This window comes from Tursiops truncatus, chromosome 5, assembly GCF_011762595.2.
Source record: "Tursiops truncatus isolate mTurTru1 chromosome 5, mTurTru1.mat.Y, whole genome shotgun sequence".
NCBI lineage: Eukaryota > Metazoa > Chordata > Mammalia > Artiodactyla > Delphinidae > Tursiops > Tursiops truncatus.
The window spans coordinates 93,656,963-93,681,530 of NC_047038.1; the positions used below are offsets into that span (position 1 = coordinate 93,656,963).

Genomic DNA, 24,568 nt, shown 5'->3' on the forward strand with positions numbered 1-24,568 from the left:
GTTACTTAAAAAAAATTTTTGTAAACGTATTACTGTAGATTAACTCAATTTCTATTAAATGAAACTGAACATTACTTTGCTTTTTTATAACAGTCTGTTGTGCAAGGAACACGCCTGCCTTTTTAGCTAAAAGACTGCACCAAGCTTTGAAGGTTGGTCTGGAAACTTCATATATATTCTTAACTTGCCTCAAGGAGAATGTAAAAATATTGCTTAATGTTGATGGAATTTCGTATTTCTTTTCCACCTTGATGAGTTCTCTTCTGTAGCTAATGTGTCTACTAATTTGGCTCATTGGTTGTTAATGAGTATCCTCATCATTACAGACGTAGGTACACTGAAGTGTTGAGTAAATCATTTCCCCCACTTCACAGTAATGCGGGCAGTCGACTTGTTTTAGGATGACAGACCTCCAGCGTGAGCCAGTAGCCTCTCAAAGCTGCCTTACTTAAACCAAACTGCGTCAGCGGCCTTTCATGATACAGAAACCCTGTGTTTTCTCGTCTGCTGCCACTGCTGGATGGGGAGCTCCAGGAATCTGTTCAGGAGGTTTTCTTGCTCTTTTATGTCTTTAGACCCTCATACTGAGCCTGGCACATAGAAGGTGCTTACTTCAGGTTCTTCCTGGACATTTCCTGTGGAAGTCCATGTGCTCCTACAAGGCTGTGTCCAGAGTAAACACATCATTTTCCTCACCTCACCTCCCACCCCAGTCTTGCCCCCCATCCTGCGTTCAGTCATCTCAGTGGATAACCCCAGCAGGAACTAGCCTTGCCCAAGTCGCTGAAGTTATGCCTTTCCTCCCCAGCCTTGTTCCTACACATCAGCCACAGCCTTCTTTCTGTTTCTTGACTGTGCTGAGCCTCTTCCCATGTCAGGGTCTTTGCGTGTGTCGTCCTCTCTCCTCCAGGTCTGCCTATGGCTGTCTCCTTCTCATCTCTGAGGTCTCAGCTCAAATGTCACCTCCTGGGAGAGGCCTTCCCTCACTACACCGGTCAGCTGGCTTCCTTTCACTCACACTCCATCCATCATTCTTATTACCATGTACTTGAGCAACTTGTTCATTGTCTTCACTGTCCATCTCCATCTATTAGAACGTAAACTGCATGAGAACAGAGATATCATCTGTGTCGTTCACTACCATACGCACAGCACATGGCACAATGTCTGGCACATAGGAGGTGCTCAATAAGCATTTGTTGAATGAATGAATAAATGAATAGTGTCAATATTCACCTAACCGTTCAGCGAGAAATGTTACACTTCCCTCTCCTTCATTCTCCTCAGATGATATATCATTAAGTTTTGTCAATCAACCTTTATGAGCATCTCTTCAATCTATCCATTTTCTCCATCCCTACTGCCATTATTCTAGGTCAGGCCATCATCATCATCATCTTTCTGTCTCTGTCTCTCTGTCTCTCCCCTTCTCGCTCTGGTTATGTAATCATCTCTGGATGGGTCCCAAAGCTTCTAGTCTTATTCTGTTATCTTCATCCCACCCTTGCCCTGCAGTCCATTCTTCATACTGTTGCTGTCAAAGGAATTTTCTGAAACCACAAATCGGATCTGATCTCAACACTCTCATGTTTAACAGATTGCAGTAGTTCTTCACACTTGGGATAAAGTCGAATTTCATTTCACGGTTTACAAAGTCTGGCCTTTCTAGACATATTTCTTGCTGTTCCTTCTGATTATTTATGTTCTTGCCCTAAACCATCACACATGCTGTTTCCTGTGTAGGAACACTTGTTTTCCTCTCTGTAAGAACTCCATTCCTTCTTCCCCTGGCTGATTATTTAGGCCCCAGCTTCAATACCACTTTCTCAAACAGACCTTTCTTAATCTTTGATCTATCTTAGGCCTCCCGAGCATATGCTCCCGTAGTACCCAGTCGTTCCCATATGTCAGGTTTTATTGTAATGGCCCATTTTCTCGCCTGTATCCTTTACAAAATTGAAAGTTTAAGCGGGGCATCTCATCTCTGTTTTCAGCATTTGACAATGTGATGGCACAAAGTGCTCAATAAATATTTCTTGAATAAATGAATGTTGATGTTTGATGAAAAATGAGTGAAGGAGAGTCACTGTGGTTGACTATTTTGTGTACCATTATCTATGTCCTGTAAATATAGTTCTATATGTTGTTTTGTGAGCAATGAGATTGGTATTGTGGACACTTGCATTTCTCAACAGGGCGCTGGGACTGATGAGTTTACTCTGAACCGAATAATGGTTTCCAGATCAGAAATTGACCTTTTGGACATTCGAGCAGAGTTTAAGAAGCAGTATGGCTATTCCCTACATTCAGCAATTAAAGTAAGTCTCTTCTTATAAATAGCAAAACATATCATGCCTCTCTCTACCCATCCTTTTTCCCTTATAATTCTCAAAACAGGGAGATATGTGACTTAGGTTTCTCTCTCTTGTCAGTGTGTAAATGTGTTTCCTGAGTTTAAAAGAGTAATAACAAAATATCCCTTAAAGACAGTGATTATTTTTCAGCTCTAAAATCCCAGGCACATAAAAGACACTCAACATTTTTTTCAGGTTTAATGGCCACTAATTTTTCTTCTTTTGTGAATAGCATATGCAAGTTGCTTAACCTGTTTTTTATATTGCAGTATTTTAATTTATTTCAGTTTTTCTTTCTGACAATAGAAGAAAAGTACGTATTTAAAATTTCTTCTTTGTTTGACTCAAAAGATAACATCATTCTGCACCTTGGAGTTCTTTTTGTTTCAGGATATAGGAAGCTTGCTCATTCTTTTTAACAGCTGCATATCATTCCGTTATTTGTATATTTGTACCTACCACATCAACAGATGTTTCAAGTTTCTTGCTATTATAAACAACGCTGCAATACGCATATACAATTTCATAAGGTACAAGTGTATCTGAGGGATAAGTTCTCATGAGTTGGTAGGATTGCTGAGACAGATGTAAATATATCCATAATTTTGGTAAATATTACCAGTTGACTTCCACTGCACCTCAGTTAGTCAACTAGATTCATTCACCAAAATCGTTTTTGTTTTTTGTTTTTAATGAGAGCTGTTGTTTTTGCACCAAACCTTTGCAGGAAAAGATGCATGCCTAAGTTGAAATAGAAAACTTATTCAAAAAGGCAGCTGTCAGGCTGTGCCTGGGGCTTAGCACGGATTCCATCAACTGCTCATACTCAACGAAATTTGAATCGATCTGACACATTACAATAGTTTCAATCAACAGAGAAAGATACAATAACGTTAACTAAATTGTTTTTACCAAGGCAGAAAAGGAGAGGCATATGTTTTATAAAGATTGCCAGTAACAAGGTTGAAACACGAAGAAAGCCTTCAGTTCACCCTTGGCAAACTAGGAAATTCAGTTAACTGGTAGCTCTCCCTGCCCCCCTCCATGGTCTGGGTAATTGAGGCTTATTGTATTAGGAAACATTTAAGCAACGTGTATCTTGACAGAAAAGAAAAATCCATTGCTGCAGAGTTCAGTGTGTAATTTAAAATTATCTAAGGTTTCTTCACTTCTGTCACCTAACATACATTATCAAGTAATCTCATTACGTTTTCAAGACTGACGAATAGGATGTTTTCAATGGTTAAAATTCTGTAATTCAGGAGCTAGAGTTCCATTTTGTACATCATCTCAGCCTTGGGTTCCTCTTCCTCCTTTAATTTAGACATTTCTCTGCTCATTAACACCTTTCTCAAATGATGACTGGAGGGGAGGAGAAGAGGAAGAGAGTAGGTGAGAACAAATCTGTATTTCTTAATAATAGGATCTTAATTTAAAAATTGGATGAAATTACAGTTTTTGGTAGATTTCCTTTATCAACAAGTTGAGTACCTATTTAATAAATAGCATAATTCCAGGGTCTTTAAAGGAAAATATAATAGCTACCCTCAATTAATTCATAATCTGTGTGGAGACTGAGGTGGGCATAAATAAAACAATTACAAGATAATAATATGAGTTACCACAGTATTCTGCCTAATAATATTTCATATTGATAGTACATACTAAAACGTGAGATTATAAATGCAAAACATTTTTTTTAGAAAAAGAGAGAATAAAGTGGCTGACATAAAGAAATAATATGGGGCTTACCTGGTGGTGCAGTGGTTGAGAGTCTGCCTGCCGATGCAGGGGACACGGGTTCGTGCCCCAGTCCGGGAAGATCCCACATGCCGCGGAGCGGCTGGGCCCGTGAGCCATGGCCGCTGAGCCTGCGCGTCCGGAGCCTGTGGTCCGCAACGGGAGAGGCCACAGCAGTGAGAGGCCCGCGTACCGCAAAAAAAAAAAAAGACGTTTGGGATTAGATAGGGAATATTTCTTGGGAAATGGGTCTTGAGCTTGCCTTTCAGGTGAATAAGCATGTGTTAAGTGCCTCGCATGAGCCAGGTGCTATGCCGGTCAATAGGGTCTCAAAGGGGAATGCTCTAGAAACATATATATGATGAGAAGTAGGAGGCTAAGAATTAATGAGGCACTTGATTGATTAGGAGTCTATCTTGGGAATATAGAAAAATAAAATCTGAGTGGCAATATGCATTCAGTTGAAAGGAAGACTTGAGATCACAGAATTCGTATTCCATTCATTCCATTTAAAATATTTACTGAATGTATATTATGTGCCAGGTTCAGGATTACAATTATAAGTAAAGAAAAAAGTTTTCTGTCCTTGTGGAATTAGAAATAAATGTAAAATTACAACCATGTTCAAGGTAAAGGAGATTGTGCTATAAGATCACATAACAGGAGGATTTGACCTATAGGAAGGTTATGATTCAGATCTAAAAATGACTAGACTTAACAAGGCGAAGGCTGTGGGGGTCAGAGGTCAGCAGAGCCTTCTAACAAAAGGAATTGCAAGTGGAAAGATCTCGTGGTGGAGGAAACATTAATGAAAATTGAGGCTGGCGGGACCAGATCATTCAGGACTTTTTCTGACAATGTCTAAGGATTTTGTCTTGCTTAAGAGCGATGGGAGGCCAGTGAAGTGTTTAAATTTTAAGAACATAGTGTCATGACCAGAAGTATATTTAGAAAAGATCCCTGTGACTGTGGAGAATGAATTGGACATAAGATAGAAGGTATGTGGGGTGATGAGTTACTATATTCGTCATATTAGAGTAGCTCTGACTGTAACACAAAATAGTGATGCAAAGCTACTGGTGATACAAAAGGAGGAAAGAGCAAAGACTCAAAAGATATCTAGGAGTTAAAACTTAAGGGACTTGGTATGAACATCTTGGTGTGAGGAGAAAGGAAGGGAAGGAGTCGAGGATGACTCCCAGGTTTCTAACTCCCAGACTCATAACAAACGTGGCATCTTGTACTGTAAGCCTCAATCTCACCTGGTATCTTTTCTGAACCAAGATCCTTTTTTGGCTAGCCTAGGCGAGAGGAACTGGGAAACATACTCTGTGGGGATGTAGTTCATTTCACTTTCTTAAGTCAGGAAGTATAGTTTGGTGTTAAGGAGCCAGGTTAACTGGGTTCGAATCCTCCCTCTGCATTTATTCTCTATATAGTCTGGGGCAAATTTCCCAACCTCTGTTTTTCTCGTTTTACTTATCTGTTAGGTGGAGCTACTATGGTATCTACTGTACAGAGTTATTATAAGGGTTAAAGGAGTTAACCCTTAGAAGAGCAAGTGTTAGATAAATACTAATATAAATATTATTAAAACTATAATTTCCTAAAGTTTTGTGAGAAAAATAAGATTATGTAATATTAGGTAATTGATGCACTCATTTTTTTTAAACGCAAATTGAAATTTAATTGCAGTATATCAGGAATAATTTAAACATCATATATTATAAAGAAGATGCTAGGCTGGAACAGGATTACACTCAGGTGTGAATGGGTGATGGAATTACAGGTGCATTTCACTAAATGGTACAGGTCATGAGCCTTACACGCCAGTGAATCCCCTAGTGCTGTGCGATTTGATTCATTCATGGTCCCCTCATTATTTACGCCATGTCTGTCCTTCTCTCCATCGGTCCTGTCCCTTATAGTCAGATACTTCTGGAGACTATGCAATCACACTCGTAAAGATCTGTGGAGGAGATGACTGAGTCAAGAATGTCATTTCTAAAGGCTGCCTGCTCCCATGACGGACTTTTCCCACAGCTCTAATTACTTCTTTCTCTCAGTATTTATAAGTACAAGCAAGTGTCAAGAGCAACCTGTTTTCCTAATAGAGATTTTCATTGTTCCATAATAATAACAACAACAAAGTGATTATTATCGTAGAACATCTCATCATAACGTAGCCGTTTATAAATGAAATTTTTAAATGACATTAAGGATCAGCTAATACTATCCAAATTATATTTCTGCTTTGGAAGTGAGACTCTTTGTTCTGTTCTAAAACATAAAATGCAAAACAGTGTAATACAAGTTCTTGCCTCTGTAAAAGGTAATCTGTTGTTATCATCAACCAGCATTGTTTGGTACCCGGCACTGACAACTAATGATATTTTAAAACATGTTTTGGTTATAAAGCTTTTGCTGCTGCCATTTGTCTACCGTCTTATTAATCACATTCATCCTTAAGAAAGGAATAAACACGAAGATGTATGTACTCCTGGCTTCCCCTTTCTCGTCTGATCAAGCTAGAGCAGTGGCAATGCATAATAATTTATTTCAGAACACATCTGCTGAACTACTGATCTAACCATTGCCCATCTGAATGGCAAGCACGAATTGTGGTCGTTTCATGTTAAATACTACTTTCCCAGAAGGGGTGTTTAGAATCAAGTTTCTAAGATATGCTTTTCCTCTAAAATAAGTTGGCAAAACTACACATTTCAACAAATCTTTCATGTTACCTTTGAAAGGGACCTAGGATGAAATACCTAGACTAAAAGGAAATATATGAGGTAAAAAATTCTAGTTAGAGTTATTAGTCTGACCTAAAATAGAAATGATAGCTGTATGAGAAACAGTGATGTCCAGGACTTTTAATCAGTGGATTCCACGGGTCAACATTTCTGAGACCTTGCAGAAAGATGGAGAAGTTATTTCTCATTCTGAGATGCATATGGGAACAAAGCACAGGGATTTAGAATCCACATACCAGGTTTTGACATCCTGCCCTACCATTTACCACTCTGTGATGCTGGGAACTACGAAACCCTGCTAAACCAAAGTTGTCTCATCTTAACAGCATTTACCTCTCTCATAGGTTTGTTTTTTTTAAAAAAAAAGATTAAGTGAAATGATGCCCGTGAAGCACTTAGCCCTGTGCCTGGACATGGCAAGTGTTCAGTTACCATGTTATCATTTATTATTACCAAGCAACATCAAAATGATCATGACAGCATTGCAACCATTCTTCAATAGACTTCAGTTCACCTACCATGTGACACACCCTGTGCTAAGTTAAGTGTTGGGTACACCAGAGGAACGAAGACTCGTTTCCTTTGCCCAAAGAGCTTAAAATCTGTTCAGGGAGAGAGACCCATGTGGTGGAGGCTTAGAGTACAAGGGGAGGTGACCAGTGATAGGCAGGGGCTAGATTATGAAGGTCTCACAGACCATGCTAAAGAGTTTACAAGCAAGGGAGAGTCATGGAAGGAGCATTCAAGGAGGATTTCAATCAGGGAAATGATTTTTTGGTCAAATTTTTGATCAAGGAAGAGGAATGTGTGGGAGAAGAAAGCTAAAGGCAGGGAGCCCACTTGGCAAATTAATTTTCTAATCAATACTAGACGCGTCAGTCTGAGCTAAGATAATGGCAAGGGAGAAAAGGGGGGGGGGAATATACACACTCAAGAAGTATTTAGGAGGTAAAATTGACAGAACACAATAATCAAAAGGGTCAGGTGTCAAGTATACCCTCACGATTTCGGCTTAAGTGATTTGGTAAGTAAGTGTCTCACCAAGCAATAAATCATTGCTAATACTCATTGAGTGCTTACTGTATATCAGGCACTATGTTGAACAGTGTAGTATATGATAAATCATTAATCCTCAAGGAACTTTCCAATGTAGGCGTTAACTCACAGATACAGGAATGGAAGCTTAGAGAAATTAAGTAACTTGCCCATTGGAGGAGCCAAGATTTAAACCCAAGCAGCCCAACTCACAGTGTCCAGGCTATTAACCACTATTTTGCCTTAGAATTTATCCCACTCCAAGGCCACTGTTCTTTTCAACCCTAGAACTTAGTTATTGGAATGCAGGGATTTTTGTCTGTTGCATTCACTGCTATATCCCTAGTGTTTAGAAAGTGCTTGGCATGTAAAAGGCACTTATCTATAGCATTGCATGTCATGTATTTTATTTATTTTGACTGCTACATATCACTCCATTGTGTAAGTCATATATTCATAAGTATAATTTCTAGGAGGCCACAAGATTGCCCTGGGGGAAGTAGGGGAAGCATCATTTTATCTGGATCCCTTCCCTTTGTGCTTCTTGAAGTGATGGTGCCCCACTATGGCTACAGAAGTAGCCTTCATCTCCAGTCAGTAAGGGGCAGAGTGTAACATGAAAAACACAAAACTAGGAAGGCCTTGGGTTTTTCTCTTTAACGGGTTCTGATCACCAATTTCCCATGTTGGGCAGCGGTTGGGGTGGAGATGAAGATGGCGAGTGGGTCCCACACCAAGAAGCAGTGCTCTGATACCAGCTGGATGTCCTGCAATTCAGCTCAATTCTGACACTGTCTACCTGGTGCTAGCAAACCCCATAGGTTAAGGGCTCAGTCCTATAAGACTACCCCCCTCTTCAGGTACCAGTCAAGGTTGTCACCTGTGCTTCTGACTGACTGGATAAAGATTGGAGTTTCCATCAACCTCCACCTTGGGTGTGACCAATTTGTTAGAGTGCCTCACAGAACTCAGGGAAACCTTTACATATGTTTAGCAGTTTATAATAAAAGAATATGGTAAAGGATACAGATTAACATCTAGATGGAAGGAATGTGTAGGGCAGGGTGGGTGGGAAGAGGTGTGGAGCTTCCATGCCCCATCCAGGCCCACCCCCCTCCATCCCCCCTGCCCAGTACCTCCATGTGTTCACCAGCCCAGAAGCTCTCCGAACCCCAGACTATTGGAGTTTCATAGAAGCTTCATCACGTAGGCTTGAGTGATCATTAACTCCATTTTCAGCCCTTTACCCTTCTCAAGAAAACGAGGGGCAGGGCTGAAAATTCCAAGCTTCTAATCATGGCTTTGTCTTTCCAATGACCAGCCCTCATCCAGGAGCCACTCAGAGTCGCCTCCTTAGCAAAGACCAAATATTAGGACAAAAGATACTCCTAATGCTCTTACCACTTAGGAAATTACAAGGGTTTTAAGAGTCCTGTGCCATGAATGAGGGGCAGAGACCAATATATATGTTTTCTGTTATCTCACCAGGGATTCACTGTGTACCTTGTCATAAAAAAGGATAGCTACTAAACCACTGTGAAAGTCAATGTAAATGTTATACATCTCTAAATTCCTAGTCCAGTTCCCTAGTCAGAGTAGGTACATGACAAATCTTAATGACAATTATTTGTAAAGTGGGGTTGTAGATCTTTCCTGCCCTTTGCACCAAATAGGTTGATGTAAGGAGCACAGGAAATAATGCTTGGAGCTACTGTGAAAAGTATTGAATGCTATTCAAACGTGATGTAGAATTGATAGTAAAATTATCATTTTTTGTTGTATATATGAATCAAGGACTTACTATGTGCTGAGTACTATGCTGGATATTTTAGATCTCATTTATTCTCAGAGCATGGTTATATGAGTCAGTGTTATCGCCATTTACAGATGAGGAAAGTGAGGCTCAGAAAGGTTAGGCCCAAGGTTACACAGCGGGAAAACCAAGGTGTAGGATCTAGGTCAGATGGTATTTGTGCATGAGTGAGTATGAAGAAACATAAGAACATGAAGGGAGTGGTGATCACTGGACAGAACCCTGCAAAGAGAAAGGAACTTTGAGATAATGAAAGGCTGCAAGGAAAGCTCTCCAACCCCTCTACTCTCATCCTTCCTGCCTCCTATGCATTGGGCCAGCTGGTAGCTGCTAAAAGTATGTTTCTGATGATTCTGATGGAACGTGGTTATCTCAAGATGGAAGGTTGTTACTGACCCTTCCAAAGAACTGCAATATTTATTTAAATGTTTAAATACTACATGAGAATGAGAGGGGCTGTATAGGGCACAGGACAGTGCGTGGTTTAGTGCACGGGCCCTGAGGTCATGCTGCCCAGATCTGTGACTGTAGGCAAATTACTTGACCTTGCTAAGTCACCTCTTCCTCACCCTTAAAATGGGGACAGTGGTAGTTCCTATCTCATAAAGTTATTTTGATCATTAAACAAGAAAACATTTAAAAGGTGGTTAGCACAGAGTTCTATCGGTAGAGGGAGCGGAGAGCGGACCCCAGAGAGCCCCGAGCAGCCTCACCGCTGCCGCCGGCCTAGTTACCGTCCCAGCCCGGGAGGAGCCGCAGCTGCCGCAGGGGGCCCCAGTCACCGTCGCCGCAGCCACAAGCAGCCAGGCCGAGACCCGGCAGCCGCCCGCCGCCCCCCGCCCTCAGCGCTGCCGACCCCAAGCCCCGCACGACAGGCAGCGGCGGCGCCGGGCGCGGCGGCCCGGGCGGCCTCACACCGGCGGCGCCTGCCGGCGGAGACAAAAAGACCATCGCATCGAAGGTTTTGGGAACAGCAAAATGGTTCAGTGTGAGAAACGGGTGTGGTTTCATCAATAGGAATGACACCGAGGAAGATGCATTTGTTCACCGGACTGCCATAAAGAAGAACCCCAGGAGGCACCTTCGCGGTGTAGGAGATGGGGAGACCGTGGAGTCCGATGTCGTTGAAGGAGAAGAGGGTGCGAAGCAGCAAACGATGCAGGCCCTGGAGCGGTTCCAGCGCAAGGCGGTAAACGTGCCGCAGACCGCGACCACTAGAGCCGCTCTCCACGTCGCAGCGGTCCTCCACGTCGCAGCGGTCCTCCACGTCGCAGCGGTCCTCCACGTCGCAGCGGTCCTCCACGCAACCTCCAGTAGAAGTACCAGAAGAGTGAGAGTGGGGAAAGGGCGGACGGATCCGAGAGTGTCTCCGAAGGCCAGGCCCGATAGCGCCGGCCCTACCGCAGGCGCAGGCGCCCACCTTACTGCATGCGGAGACCCTATGGGCGTCGAGCACAGCGTTCCAACCGTCCCGTGCAGAGAGAGGTGATGGAGGGTGCGGACAACCAGGGTGCAGGAGAACAAGGTAGACCAGTGACACAGAATATGTATCGGGGTTATAGACCACCGTTCCGCAGGGGCCCTCCTCGCCAAAGACAGCGCAGAGAGGACGGCAGTGAAGAGGATATGGAAAATCGAGGAGATGAGACCCAAGGTCAGCCGCCCCCTCAACGTCGGTACCGCCGCAACTTCAATTACCGACGCAGACGCCCAGAAAACCCTAAACCACAAGGTGGCAAAGAGACAAAAGCAGCAGATCTACCAGCTGAGAATGCGTCCGCTCCCGAGGCTGAGCAGGGCGGGGCTGAGTAAATGCTGGCTTACCATCTCTACCATCATCCGGTTTAGTCATCCAACACGAAGAAATGAATATGAAATTCCAGCAATAAGAAATGAACAAAAGATTGGAGCTAAAGACTAAAGTGCTTGCTTTTTGCCTGTTGACCGGATAACTAGAACGATCTGCGTTACCTATGCAGCATGGGGTTTTTTATTATTTTTACCTAAAGACGTCTCTTTTTAGTAATGACATACGTGTTTTGTTTTTTTTTTAAAAAAAGCCTGGTTTTTCTCAATACATCTTTAAAGGTTTTTAAATTGTTTCATATCTGGTCAAGTTGAGATTTTTAAGAATCTCATTTTTAATTTGTAATAAAAGTTTACAGCTTGATTTTTTCAAAAAAGTCAACAAACTGCAAGCACCTGTTAATAAAGGTCTTCAATTAAAAAAGAAAAAAGAAAAAGATGGTTCGTATAGTGCTTAGCGTATGGTAAGCCCTCAAAAAATGTTAGCCCAGATCATATTATTATTAGTGTATTATTCAAGGGCCATGTTTTTTATTGCCTCCAATTTCCACAAGGTGGCAGGTCGAGTTCAAAGTGGACCCCATGGCTCTGTGTCCCAAAGGCAAAACCTATTTTTAATTGTTTCAGAATAACTGGGACAATTATGAATTGTTCAGAAACATCTTCATTGTCTATAGAATGTTTGGCACGGTCCAGGCATCTTACTGTTGCTGAAAAACCCTTCTTAATGGACCATATGGATGATTTAATTTAATCCTCTGTTTCTCACGATTCCCGGCACCGTCTGCATTTACATGAAATGTATATTAACTCTTCCAGGGATCACCTGGCTGAGTACATTCAAGTCATCTCGTTATGCACTAAGTTTAGTCCCTGGAAGACTGTGAAGAGGAGACAACGAGCAAGCTGGAAGGAGTCCTGGTCTCTGTGACTGGTGAACTGTAGAAGGCAGGATATCTGTACACCTCATCTTAGAGTGACAGGGTGTTTGCTCATGAGGAGCTATAACAGGGCATATTGAGGGAAATGTTTCAATAGTAGAATTCAGACTTTTCTTCTATGTATCTATCCTCTTTTTCCATTTCCCTAATTTCACATCATATTGCTAACCTCCAATTTCTACAATTTTACTTTGTCTTTAACGCATTGGTTTTGGGGTCAGATCAAACTGGGTCCAAATCCTGACTCCACTACCCATGATGGCAGTGATTATAGAAGCACATATTTGACAAATACTTCTTTACACCGCCATTCTTTTTTTAATTAATTTTTTAATTGAGGTAACATTGACTTATATAAGTTTCATGTGTACAGTGTTATATTTCTACTTCTGTATACCCTACAACGTCAATTCTTTACCTGATAATAACAAAACCTACCTGAAAGAGTTGTGAGGATTAAATGAAATAAAGCACATGAAGGATTTAATTCAATCAGAAATAGTTACTAGTAATTACAATGGCATAGCCTTGCCCAGCAAGTGGCAGATAGAACGTGTTCAATGAGCATTTGTAGAGTAAATAAATGATACTTATTTTAGTACTTCACAGTGATAGTAACTCTTAAGACTGGCCTTGGATATCTTCAAGGGAAATGCTCACTGAAATCAGTGTGATCTTGTCAAATGTGTTCTCTGATTATGGGAGTCCAGTGATATATAAAGCTCCCCAGGCTTGTTTCCTGCCCACCACTCATAATTGTGACATGTGAGCATTCAAGTTACTTAACCTTTCTGTGCCTTGATTTCCTTATCTGTAAAGCCAGGGTGGCAATAGCATTTAATACTTCAGATTCAGATAGGTGTGAGGCTTCAGCAAGTCAGTTTAGGTAAAGCACATAGCACAGAGCTTGCCATACCTTAAGTGCTCAATAAATGTTAGCTGTTATCCTCTGGCTCGGTTTGGAAGACCTACCATTGCTTCTGTTTGATTCACTTGGGGGATTTTGGGATGTTGGAAAGTCAACGCTTCTAGTTTGTAATTAGGAAAGAAGATAAAGCAGACCTCTTGGCAATTTCCTGCGTATGAAACCTTGTGTTTTATGAACCACGGAAAGTACCCCAAATTTCTTTTCAACCCACCCCAGCAAATTGACAAATTCGGACCTTTCCCACCCACTCTCTGTACATCTCCCGTGGGACTATGAAAATAAAGGAAGTATTCGTTGCTTTGTGCATAAGCTGTTTTCCTAGTGGTATATTTCTTCTAGTTTCGACAAACTCAAGCTTTCTGCCGGTTTTATCTACCAAAGGGTCAGCCCTGCTCCAAGACCAGAGTTTGCCTGTTTCTGTGGATTTTGCAAAGTCAAAAGTGGGAGAGAGGCAAATTTCAAGTGAGGAGAGTTACAGAGTAGGAGTGGCACTGAATGGCTGCTGCAGTGAACAGTAAAAAGAAATCCCCAGTCTTCAAACCCAGGACACCAAAACAGCCCATTCAGCTGCATGAGTTTTAAAACACAATTATGCATGAGGGAGAACGGGCCATCAAAACCTACTGGAGTCCTCTGCTGGCACAAGCTTTGTGGAACTGGATGTGGCAATAAATAATGGCCAGGGTGACTTGCAGAGCTCTGGGCTTGCCCTGAAGTAACTGATACAGTATAAACCACCAGACAAAAGAGAACTTTGACAAAGGATACTGAGATGAAATCAGCTCCCACATACAGGAGCATGCCACAGTGGGGTAGAAGGTGGGGAGAACAAAGGTCCGGGCGGGAAGTGAGCGAGAAGGAGACAAAGTCACACCTCCCGTTAGAGAACTGCAGGCAGAGCAGAACTAGCCTATACCAGTGCTCCTGGCCACATCTGTCACGCGAAGGTTAGAGGTTTTCAAAGTGGAAAATTTAAACTTTTCGTTTTGCTTTGTGTTAGAGAGTCAAGTCTACAGAGACAAATTCACATCATGTATTACACATTCTGTGTAAACAGGTGTTGACTGATGTCTTCATGCAAAATATCTTCTTTGGTTGGCTGTCAGTCAAACCAAGTCTGTGAGTCCTTTATTCCTTCAAGTATTTATTGCGTGGTAACCATGGACTAGGAACTGTGCTAGGTGCTGGGGTTACAGGATGAATAAAGCTACTCATTTTCTGACTTCAAAGACTTGATATTCTGGGGAATGAGAAAGAGAAAGTAAAGACAGATACCCAGCTAATTAGTAAATACAGTGTGGTGGTGGTGGTGATGGTGACAGTGGTGATAGTGGTGATGGTGGTGGTGGTGATGATGGTGACGGTGGTGATAGTGGTGATGGTGGTGGTGGTGATGGTGGTGATGGTGGTGATGGTGGCGATAGTGGTGATAGTGGTGATGGTGGCGATTGGTGGTGGTGGTGATAGTGGTGATGGTGATGGTGGTGGTAGTGATGGTGGTGATGGTGGTGGTGTTGGTGATGGTGGTGGTGGCAGTAGTGATAGTGGTAGTGATGGTAGTGGTGATAGTGGTAGTAGTGGGGGTGATGGTGGTGGTGATGATAGTGATCATGGTGGTAATAGTGATAGTGGTGCTGGTGTTGGTGGTAGTGTTGGGGGTTGATGGTGGTGGTGGTGGATGGGTGTGGGGAGCAGGCAGACCTGGCTGCCCCGCCTTGAAGATGTTTGACCTCAGACAAGATTCTCACACTGTTGCTCCTGACTTCCAGAGTTGACAAATAAAATATTTAAAGAAACTGCTGATTATTAGATGCTCAATTAAAAACTGTTAAAGTCCTATATGGCAATGATTAAGAGTCTAAAGCCAGTCTAGTTCAGGTTCAAATTCTAGCTCTAAACATACTAGTCATGAACAAATTATTTAAACTCTTGGTGCCTCCGTTTCCTTATCTGTGAAATTTGATAGTAATAATTAAACCAACCACCTCAGATTAAACAGATTAAATAGATCAATGCATGTAAGCACTTAGAACAACCCAATGAATAGTATGCTCTATGTGAGTGCTAACTCTTTATCATGAACTATAGTAAGATGTGATATGCTCTGTAACGATGCTATTTAAAACGCTGTGAACTACTATGCATCATAACATCTTATGGAAAAACCCAAATGAACTTTTTGGCCTACCCAGTAGATATAGATATAGATAGGCAGATAGACAGACACACGTATAAAAGAGATACTTGATATTTTGCTACATAGGAAAAAAAAAGAACATGTTAACAACACAGAGGGAAACAGAAAACCAGAGAGACTAGAAGAACACACATGACAGTGGTAACTGTTCATCTCTGGGTGGTCTGATTACAGGTAACTCATTTTGTGCCCCTAAGTTTTGTGTTTTATAAAATTTTAACAGTTATTGGTTCACTAATTTTAAAACATTTAAAAATGTTTAAGGAAGGAAGTAAGGAAGTTTGGTGATTAAAAGGTGTGTAGAGGGCGCAGTGTGGTGGCGCAGTGGTTGAGAGTCCGCCTGCCGATGCAGGGGATGCGGGTTCGTGCCCTGGTCTGGGAGGATCCCACATGCTGCGGAGCAGCTGGGCCCGTGAGCCATGGCCGCTGAGCCTGCGCGTCCGGAGCCTGTGCTCCGCAATGGGAGAGGCCACAACAGTGAGAGGCCCACGTACCGCAAAAAAAAAAAAAAGGTGCATAGAGCTCCAATGAAGGATTGATAAGATCTATCAGGGAAGGTGTCACCGGGAATGGAAACTCTGAGCCAGGTATTAAAGAAATTAACTAGTAGGGGCTTTGAAGACATACAGACTGGTACAGAGATGAGGACGAGCTCCCAAGAACTGCCCGATTATGTATTATTTGATTACATGGGAAAGTCATGCAGCAAACAGTGCATGGGATAACTGGACCATCAACCCTCAGTGAAGAGCCTTCTCTGGACCTGAATATCGAGCCCATCCCTCGTGTTCACTTGTTGTCCTGTTTTCTGTGGTATCTGGTGGAAAGTTTTGTTCCTCTCTCTCTCACTCTCTTTTTCTCTCTCCAATTTCAGAAATCTCATTGTGGAATCCTGTCTGTTGAAGAGAGCTAGAGACCAGTTTAAGTCTTTGTGATGGAACCCACAGAATAGATGTTAATTATATTACCTACTTTCCAGACACTGACAGGTAATCTGAGAGACATGTAGACCTCCCTATCATGGCTGAGAACCAGTGTAAGTTCCATCTTGTGGATGTCCACTCAAAGCTGAGTCTTTCCCAGGAAGTGGGTGATACAGAGTGATGTTCAGCTGGGAATGGTCCTACTTTTCCAGCTCTTCCTGTACCTCTGGACTCTAAGGCGGTACCAGCCTGTGCCACAGGCAGGGCCCACCAGCTCAGGGCACCTGGCAGTTATCTTCTGGGTACCAGCCTGCACCTTAGCCTTCTGACACTGGAGGGCTAAATGCAACAGCAATGACTGGAGAATGTCTTCAGTTTATTCCTGTATGTTTCTGGAGAGAAGACCTGGTGACAGGGAAAAAGCAGCTTCCTTCTTCTCTCTACCTCCTGTCTCTTCTTAAGCCCTCTGCTTTAATTTCTGGCTGACTTGAGCAATGTTGACAAGACAAAGAGAAGTCTTTCCACTGTTTAGTCTACTTTTAATTATTTCAATATGGAGACCTTCCCTGGCCACCAGGCAACAACTGTCCATTCTTGATTTTCTCCTCTTTCTTACTTCTGGGTGCTGGGGATGTAGTTTGGTCGGACCAGGTGCAGCCAGAAACTTCGTGGGAGGTCCAAGCTTTCCCAGAATTTATAATCTACCCAGAGAAAGCCCCTGTGGGGAAACTCCACAGATCTTTCTCTGGCTACACCTCTGGGGACACTGCGGTTGTCCTACTTCTCCTGGGCTGCTCTTGGCTTCCTCAGTGTGATGGTTCTGTCTTCTTTCTTCAGGAAAAAGTCTCCCTGACCTCTCCCTTCCTAGGTATAAAGGAAAGACTCTAGGCTTTGGAGCCACACTCTGAGTTCAAATGCCACCTACTTGCTGTGTAACTTTGGGCAAATTACTTCGTGAGGCTGATCCACCATTTCCTTTTGTTTATAAAATGGGAGTAGTGAAATAAGTCGGACAGAGGAAGACAAATACTGTATGATCTCACTTAAACGTGGAATCAAAAAAGAAAAAATATGGCACTCAGATACAGAGAACAGATTCGTGGTTGTCAGAGGTGGGGTTTGGGAGGCGGGTGAAATGGGTAAAAGTGGTCAAAAGGTACAAACTTGCAGTTATAGGATAAATAACTCACGGGGATGTAATGTAGAACATGGTGGCTGTAGTTTCTAACACTGTACTATATATTTGAAAGTTGCCAAGAGAGTAAACCTTGAACTTCTCATCACAAGAAAAAAAAAAATCTGTGTATGGTGATGGATGTCAGCTAGCCTTACTCTGGTCATCATTTCACCATACATACATGTATATACCAAATCATTATGTTGTACACCTAAAACTAATACAACGTTAATGCCAATTATATCTCAATTTGGAAAAAAGATGGGAATAATTTATGTAACTCATCGTGCCAAGAGGCCCAAGGAGGGAATAATGGAAGATATGAAGAGTTAAATGAGGTAACAAAAGTTACCTAACAAAAAGCACCTAACACAACATCGGAAATACAGTAATAATTGGACATTATTTACACCTTTCGCCAGTTTCCCATTCTCCTTTGCTATACCTAGTACATGCATATGATCCTTTTTGTTTCAAGTGTTTTCCTATTAACAATTATAGGGCAACTGACACAGTACTGCATATTCTGTTTAACGACCGTGGGGAAGTTTGACAGCTTAACAAATCATCCTTGACTCCCTTGCAGAGAGGAGAATTCAGCTTCCCTTGGACTTTGGCTTTAAGACCTCACATTGTTTTCTCAGAAAACAGACCTGAAGACCCGGTAGGTGTTAACGGTGCTCTGATCCTTTCAGGTGTCTTCGTTTCAATAATAATAATAAACACCAGTTTCTTAGCACTGAATATGAGCAATCTGTAGATGTTATCTCCTTTAACCTTAACTCCATGAGGCAGGTGACATCATCCGCATTTATAGTTAGGAAACTGAGACTCAGAAAGGCTAAGTGCCACCCTACATCACATAACTAGATCATTCTGAAACCACAAGACAAACCAAGATATCTAATGGCTCCAGAATCCATGTTCTTGGCACTCTCACCAAGGTGCCTTGAGGCAACAGTAGCAGCAGTTGCAAAGCTCTTTACTCGAGAGGCCTTTTTCCAAGGGGAGAAGGGTCTGGAAACTTGGAGCTCTCATGACCCACCTGGCTTCTCGCCCCAAGCAATTTCACAATACATCACCGGCATCTAACATTCATAAGTAATGAAGCCAAAATTAGTCCCTCGGAAGTTTACAGATCAGTAACCTAAAGTCATCTAGTACAGGACAAAAGCCACCATGATAAAGAAAGCAGTGACTGTATCTTTAAATCTGGGGTGATTTGGTCAGGAGGCTCTCAGACCCGAAGTGATCGGTTGACTGCATGTCTTCTGCTCGCTGAGAACCGTGCTATCAAGACTGGAGAACTCCAGAGTGGTCGAGGCAGGGCACAGGTGAAAGGGCAGAGTTGGAAGCCTGAACAAACTTTTCCCCATGACTTACAGAACTTCCCTAGTTCTGCGTTTCCCATACTTTCTGAGGGGGAAGTAGGCTCCTTTTTAGTCTTCTTTTCCCCATGCCTCGCAGAGCAGCAGTACTGGAACCACTCAGCCACGCGGACTGGGCAGCATCTAAAGGTCACGTCGCTGGCGGGTGCAGTTTGAGTAGAAGTGATTGCAGATGTGCAGGCCAACATCCAGAGGGTCAGCAGGGCCAGGGCCTGAGCCATGGGGCCATCCATGTTTTCTGGAGTGGAAGGGGAATACGAGTCAAGACAGGATTGAAGAACAGGAAGATCGCGCGGAGCTCTGGAAGAGAAGCAGCAGAGTCGCCCTTTGTCCCGGTGTCCTCTTTAACAAGGCATTGGTGAAGGAATAGCGCATACTGATGGCCTACTGTGTACTTAGCACTATGCTGCATGCTTTATAGAGGCCCTTAGGCACAGTAATGTTAGAAAGGCCTCGTTTGTCCTAACTCTGCTACCAACTAGCTTGGAGAAATTGGGAAAATCATTCAATCTCTCTGAGTGTTTATGTCATCTTTAAAATTGCTGCAGCGGGAGAGGCCACAGCAGTGAGAGGCCTGCGTACCGCAAAACAAACAAACAAAACAAAACAAAATTGAACTAATAATATCTATATTTATCACTGAGCCCATCAATATTAATTGAAGACCTACTGTGTGCTAAGCATTATAAAAGCTGGATATACATGTAGGTAAATTAAAATAAACCAGTATCTTATAAATAAGTTCTAGGAATGTAATGTACAGCATGATTATAGTTGAAAATACTGTACTGCTTATTTGAAAGTTGCTTAGAGAGTAGATCTTAAAAGTTCTCATCACTAGAAAAAAATTGTAACTATGTGTGATGGACATTATTAAACTTATTGTGAGAATCGTTTTGCAATACATCAAATCATTATATTGTATACCTTAAACTTGTATATCACGTTATATGTCAATTATCTCAAAATCTCAATCTGTCTCAATAAAGCTGGAAAAAAATTTTAATAAAATAAAATAAATCAGTGACTATTTTTGTGGCACTTGCAATCTACGTATACAGGCAAGCGTGGTAAATTACATAAAATGCTTGGAATCTGGCAATTATTATTTCATTTAATCTTCACAGCCATCCTATGAAGAATATGCTCTTTTCACATCAACATTATCTGCTATTGTTAACTTTTGAAACTAAACCTAGGCAGATCCAGACTGAAAAAAAAAAAAAAATACTGAGTACTAGATTCATCTTAATTGCAGAAGTTAAACGGCCATCATTAGTTGATGGTTCCATATAAAGTCAGTTTGAGAATGTGGTATTTTTGATATTCAAAAATAGACCATGTCTTTCATTGATTCATGCCTTCTGTCACTGAATATTTGTGGTCCATCATTGTATTCTTAGCACCTAACCCAGTACTTGGTACATTTTAGGTGATTGATACATAATTGCTGAATAAAATTGAGCACTTATTACATTACATTATTACCAGGCATTAATTCTGAAAATTGCATCGTATCTGATCTTTGTTCTTAGAAATTGCGTTAGGGCCTGTGGATGAAAACATAAAATTCTGGCCCAGTAAGCTTTAGAAAGCTATGTCAATAGAAATGAAGGTAGGGAAGAGTGGTAGAGACCAGTCTTAAATGAGGAGAGTCCCCCCATGACTCCAAAATAACCCCTCTGTCGCTACTCTGAACCTATCTCTTCTTGCTCCAAGGTATTTCTCATCATGATGAGTGTTCCCCAAGATTCTGCCCCTAGATTTCTGCTGTACTAGAAAATGTATGGATTTTAGAGTCTCTAAATCAAAGTCCCAGAACTTACAAGCTGGGTAATTTTTGTGAAGTTACTTATTCTTAACCTCTTAGCTTCTTCTTATGTAAAACTGGAGCAAGGCCAAATTCTCTGGTCAAGAAGATGAAATAAAATGCTGTATCTGAGAGTAGCTGGCAAAATGAATGAAAGGATGGGAAAGTAGACACAGGTGTAAGTCCATGTTACAGTAAAGCCAGGGGGAGAGGAAGTGTAGAATGTCATTGGTGCCCCCGCGAAATCCCCTTGACTCTCAGCATTCCGTACATGCTGACTGCTCTCACTGCAAGTGCCTTCAGCCTTTATCTCTCTCCAGGAGCTTGGTAACTTCTCTGGGTCAGCGTGCCAGGGAGTTACCAAGAGACTTAAAGAGAAATGGAGAGGTGGGCTCAGGGTGCAGCTAAAGTTAGCTAGCACTGGGTAGGAAGTGAGCATATCTTTAGAGCTCTGAATTTTCCTCCAAAAACACAGAGTAACTTGATAACACAAGAGGAAAAGATGAATGAGAAGAGTGCGAGGGATAGGAGCAAAACGAAGAGGAGGAAGAGCACCCAACTAATTATTATCTACCAAGTTACTACTACTACCTACTAGTTCTTTCCATTTATTTCCATGGGGTCTTTGAATGTCAAGTCTGGGGTGTGACTTGAAGCTCTCACGCTAAGAACTATTGGGAGAATGGCGATTTCGTAGGAGAACATGTTTCAGGCGAGAAGAAGAAAGAAAGAGGTTTTAAAAATGGGTTTATGGGGCTTCCCTGGTGGCGCAGTGGTTGAGAGTCCGCCTGCCGATGCAGGGGACGCGGGTTCGTGCCCCGGTCCAGGAAGATCCCACATGCCGCGGAGCGGCTGGGCCCGTGAGCCATGGCCGCTGAGCCTGCACGTCCAGAGCCTGTGCTCCACAACGGGAGAGGCCACGACAGTGAGAGGCCCACGTACCGCAAAAAATAAAAAATAAATGGGTTTATGTTAATAGAAATGTAATGGTTAATTTCATGTGTCAACTTGGCTAGGCCACAGCACTTGGTTATTTGATCAAACATTATTCTATGTTTCTGTGAAAGTATTTTTAAGATGTGATTAACATTTAAATCAGCAGACTGTGAATAAAGCAGATCACCCTCTGTAATGTGGGTGGGCCTCATCCAATCAGGTGAAGGCCTTCATGGAAAAACACTTTCCTCCCCTGATGAAGGGGAAATTCTGCCAGCTGGCTGCCTTTGGACTTGAGCTGCAACTTCAGCTCTCCCCTGAGTCTCCAGATTGCTGACCCAACCCTGCAGATTTTGGACTTGCCTACCACCACGATGGCATGAGTCAATTCCTTAAATTAGTCACTCTGTCTCTGTCTCTTTCTCTCTCTCTCTCTCTCTCTGTACCTCTCAGTAGATAGATAAATGATAGGGATGGAGATGTAGAGATGTACATATAAATAGATACATACTATATCTACATGTCTACACCTAGATACATACATACACACCTTATTGGTTCTGTTTCTCTGGAGAAACCTGACTAATACAGGGACCCAGGGACTTTTCCCACAATGGAGTGGGGGTTCCAAAGTTTCCAGCGAAAGGCAAAATGGTAATGGAGTGAGGGAGAACAGAGATGAGGTGAGAGGGGCGAGACTGACCGAATGGGGAATTTGAGGGTAAGGAACAGATATGAAAGATTCATGAGAATAAAGGCATAAACCCTCATCAATTAGGTTTCATTGCAGAAAACAGACCATTCTGGTTATTTTAATGGAGTTTGGATTTAACACACGGAATTGGGTACTTACAAAACCTTAGGAAAAGCTGAGTTTCTGGAAATGAATCCTAGAACAACACAGCCAATGGGCCTTCCAGGGAGCTGCTTCCCGGCCACAATCGGGAAGACAGGCACTCGGAGCTCGCCACTGGAAGCATTAACTTCAAGAACACCCGACTTTAGCTTATTCCAGGGAACCCAACACAATGGGGGCCAACCCTTCTGCTGGGTACTACTAGTAGGCACAATGCCTAGTGCCAGCAGTACATTTAGGAACCCATAAAACTATTTAAATTTCTTTTAAAATTAGAAGAAAAAAAGAAATTTTAGGTTGAATTAAATGTTTAAATATATAATAATAATATATTAATCTTTATCCCAATGCAGTCGTGGAATATAATTTTTTTTAATGGAGGAAGGGGCCCATGAAGGCAAGAGTACCTACTAGGGCCAATGAAAGACTTAATGTGGCCCCAAAAGCCATTGCTGCTGCCCACTTTGTAATTGCCTTGTGACACCTGTGAAACTAGTGACCAGATCCTGTAATGTGCTGCAGAAAAAGCGTGCTGGACAAAAGAGAGAGTGAAAAAAGAAGAAACTCTCGCTTCCACCTTCTTAACTGATGCAAATGCATCTAATCAGTAGAAATGATTTGTATCTAAATTTCTAGCTCCAGAGGAATCTGGAACATATAGTTTTTAGATTTCCAGTCTCCACAGTACCAGAAGACACACACGAAGGAGGTTGGAATGGATGCTAGAACCTCTCACCACATCCACCACACTTGCGTTAGTTACAGGAGTACCAAGAGTACGGCAGGGCCTCATGCTAGAGGAAAGGGAGGACAGAAGGCCCTAATGTAAAAAAAGTTAAACTTTGCTGAAAATGAAAGAAATGCTGCTTTACTCTCCAAGGCACAGCATATGTTTCTGTCCAGTAGTGACAGTGAGTTTCAAGTTCTGACCCCACCCTAATCCAAACAGATGTTACAATTAGACTGTACCAGTCTATTCCCCCTATGCAATTTTACTAGCAAAGAATCCACAAATAAGAGGATGGGGTAATTCATCTTCAAGTAAACAGCAGCTTCCAGCTTCTCTTGGTACTTTTCCTCCCCTCTGATCTCATCTTTACCACTCTTCCCTTTGCTCACTGTGCTCCAGCAGCATATGCTCCTAAAACATGTCAAACACGCTCACCTCAGGGCCTTTGCCCTTGCTACTCCTAAGTAGGAAATAGCCTGACTTACTCTCTCACCTCCTTTAGGTCTCTCTTCAAATGCCATCTTCTCTGTGACACTTTATGTAAAAGGGCAACCTCAAGCACTCCCTGTCTCCCCCTCTGCTCTAGTTTCCTACTTAGCACTTATTACCTTCTGACACTCCCTACTTTTTTTTTTGAAGTATAGTTAATTTACAATGTTCTAGTTTCAGGTGTATAGCACAGTGATTCAGATATATATATATATATATATATATATATATATACACACACATATATATATATTCTTTTTCATATTCTTTTCCATTATGCTTTACTACGAAATATTGACTGTAGTTCCCTGTGCTAGACAGTAGGACCTTATTGTTTATCCATTTTATATATAGTAGTGTGTATCTGCTAATCTCAAACTTCTAATGTATCCCTCCCCTACCCTCTTTCCCCTTTGGTAAACTGGTGCAGCCACAATGAAAAACAGTATGGAGGCTCCTTAAAAAACTAAAAATAGAATTACCATATGATCCAGCAATCCCACTCCTGGGCATATATCCAGAGAAAACTTTAATTCAAAAGATACATGCACCCCGATGTTCATAGCGGCACCAGTTACGATAGCCAAGACATGGAAGCAACCTAAGTATCCATCGACAGAGGAATGGATAAAGAAGATGTGGTACATATACACAGTGGAATACTCCTCAGCCATAAAGAAAGAATTAAA

General features: G+C 42.1%; 1 protein-coding gene and 1 pseudogene across 5 annotated transcripts in view; both read left to right on the forward strand.

The window, feature by feature from the left end:
- ANXA3 (annexin A3) overlaps window positions 1–19,017 on the forward strand; it is a 71,250-nt gene extending 52,233 nt beyond the window's left edge. For 2 of the 5 annotated variants that reach the window (XM_073805377.1, XM_019932777.3), the window contains 3 exons: window positions 94–152; window positions 2,196–2,318; window positions 6,023–6,527. In XM_073805377.1, coding sequence (XP_073661478.1) covers window positions 94–152; window positions 2,196–2,318; window positions 6,023–6,082 — 242 coding nt within the window. In that variant the 3' untranslated portion in view covers window positions 6,083–6,527. Of the gene's footprint in view, window positions 1–93; window positions 153–2,195; window positions 2,319–6,022; window positions 6,528–16,444 lie in introns of those variants that run through there. The other 3 variants (XR_012332081.1, XR_012332082.1, XM_073805378.1) reach the window with 3 other exon arrangements.
- LOC141278727 (Y-box-binding protein 1 pseudogene) lies at window positions 7,946–16,438 on the forward strand (annotated as a pseudogene).
- Window positions 19,018–24,568: the final 5,551 nt, after the last annotated feature.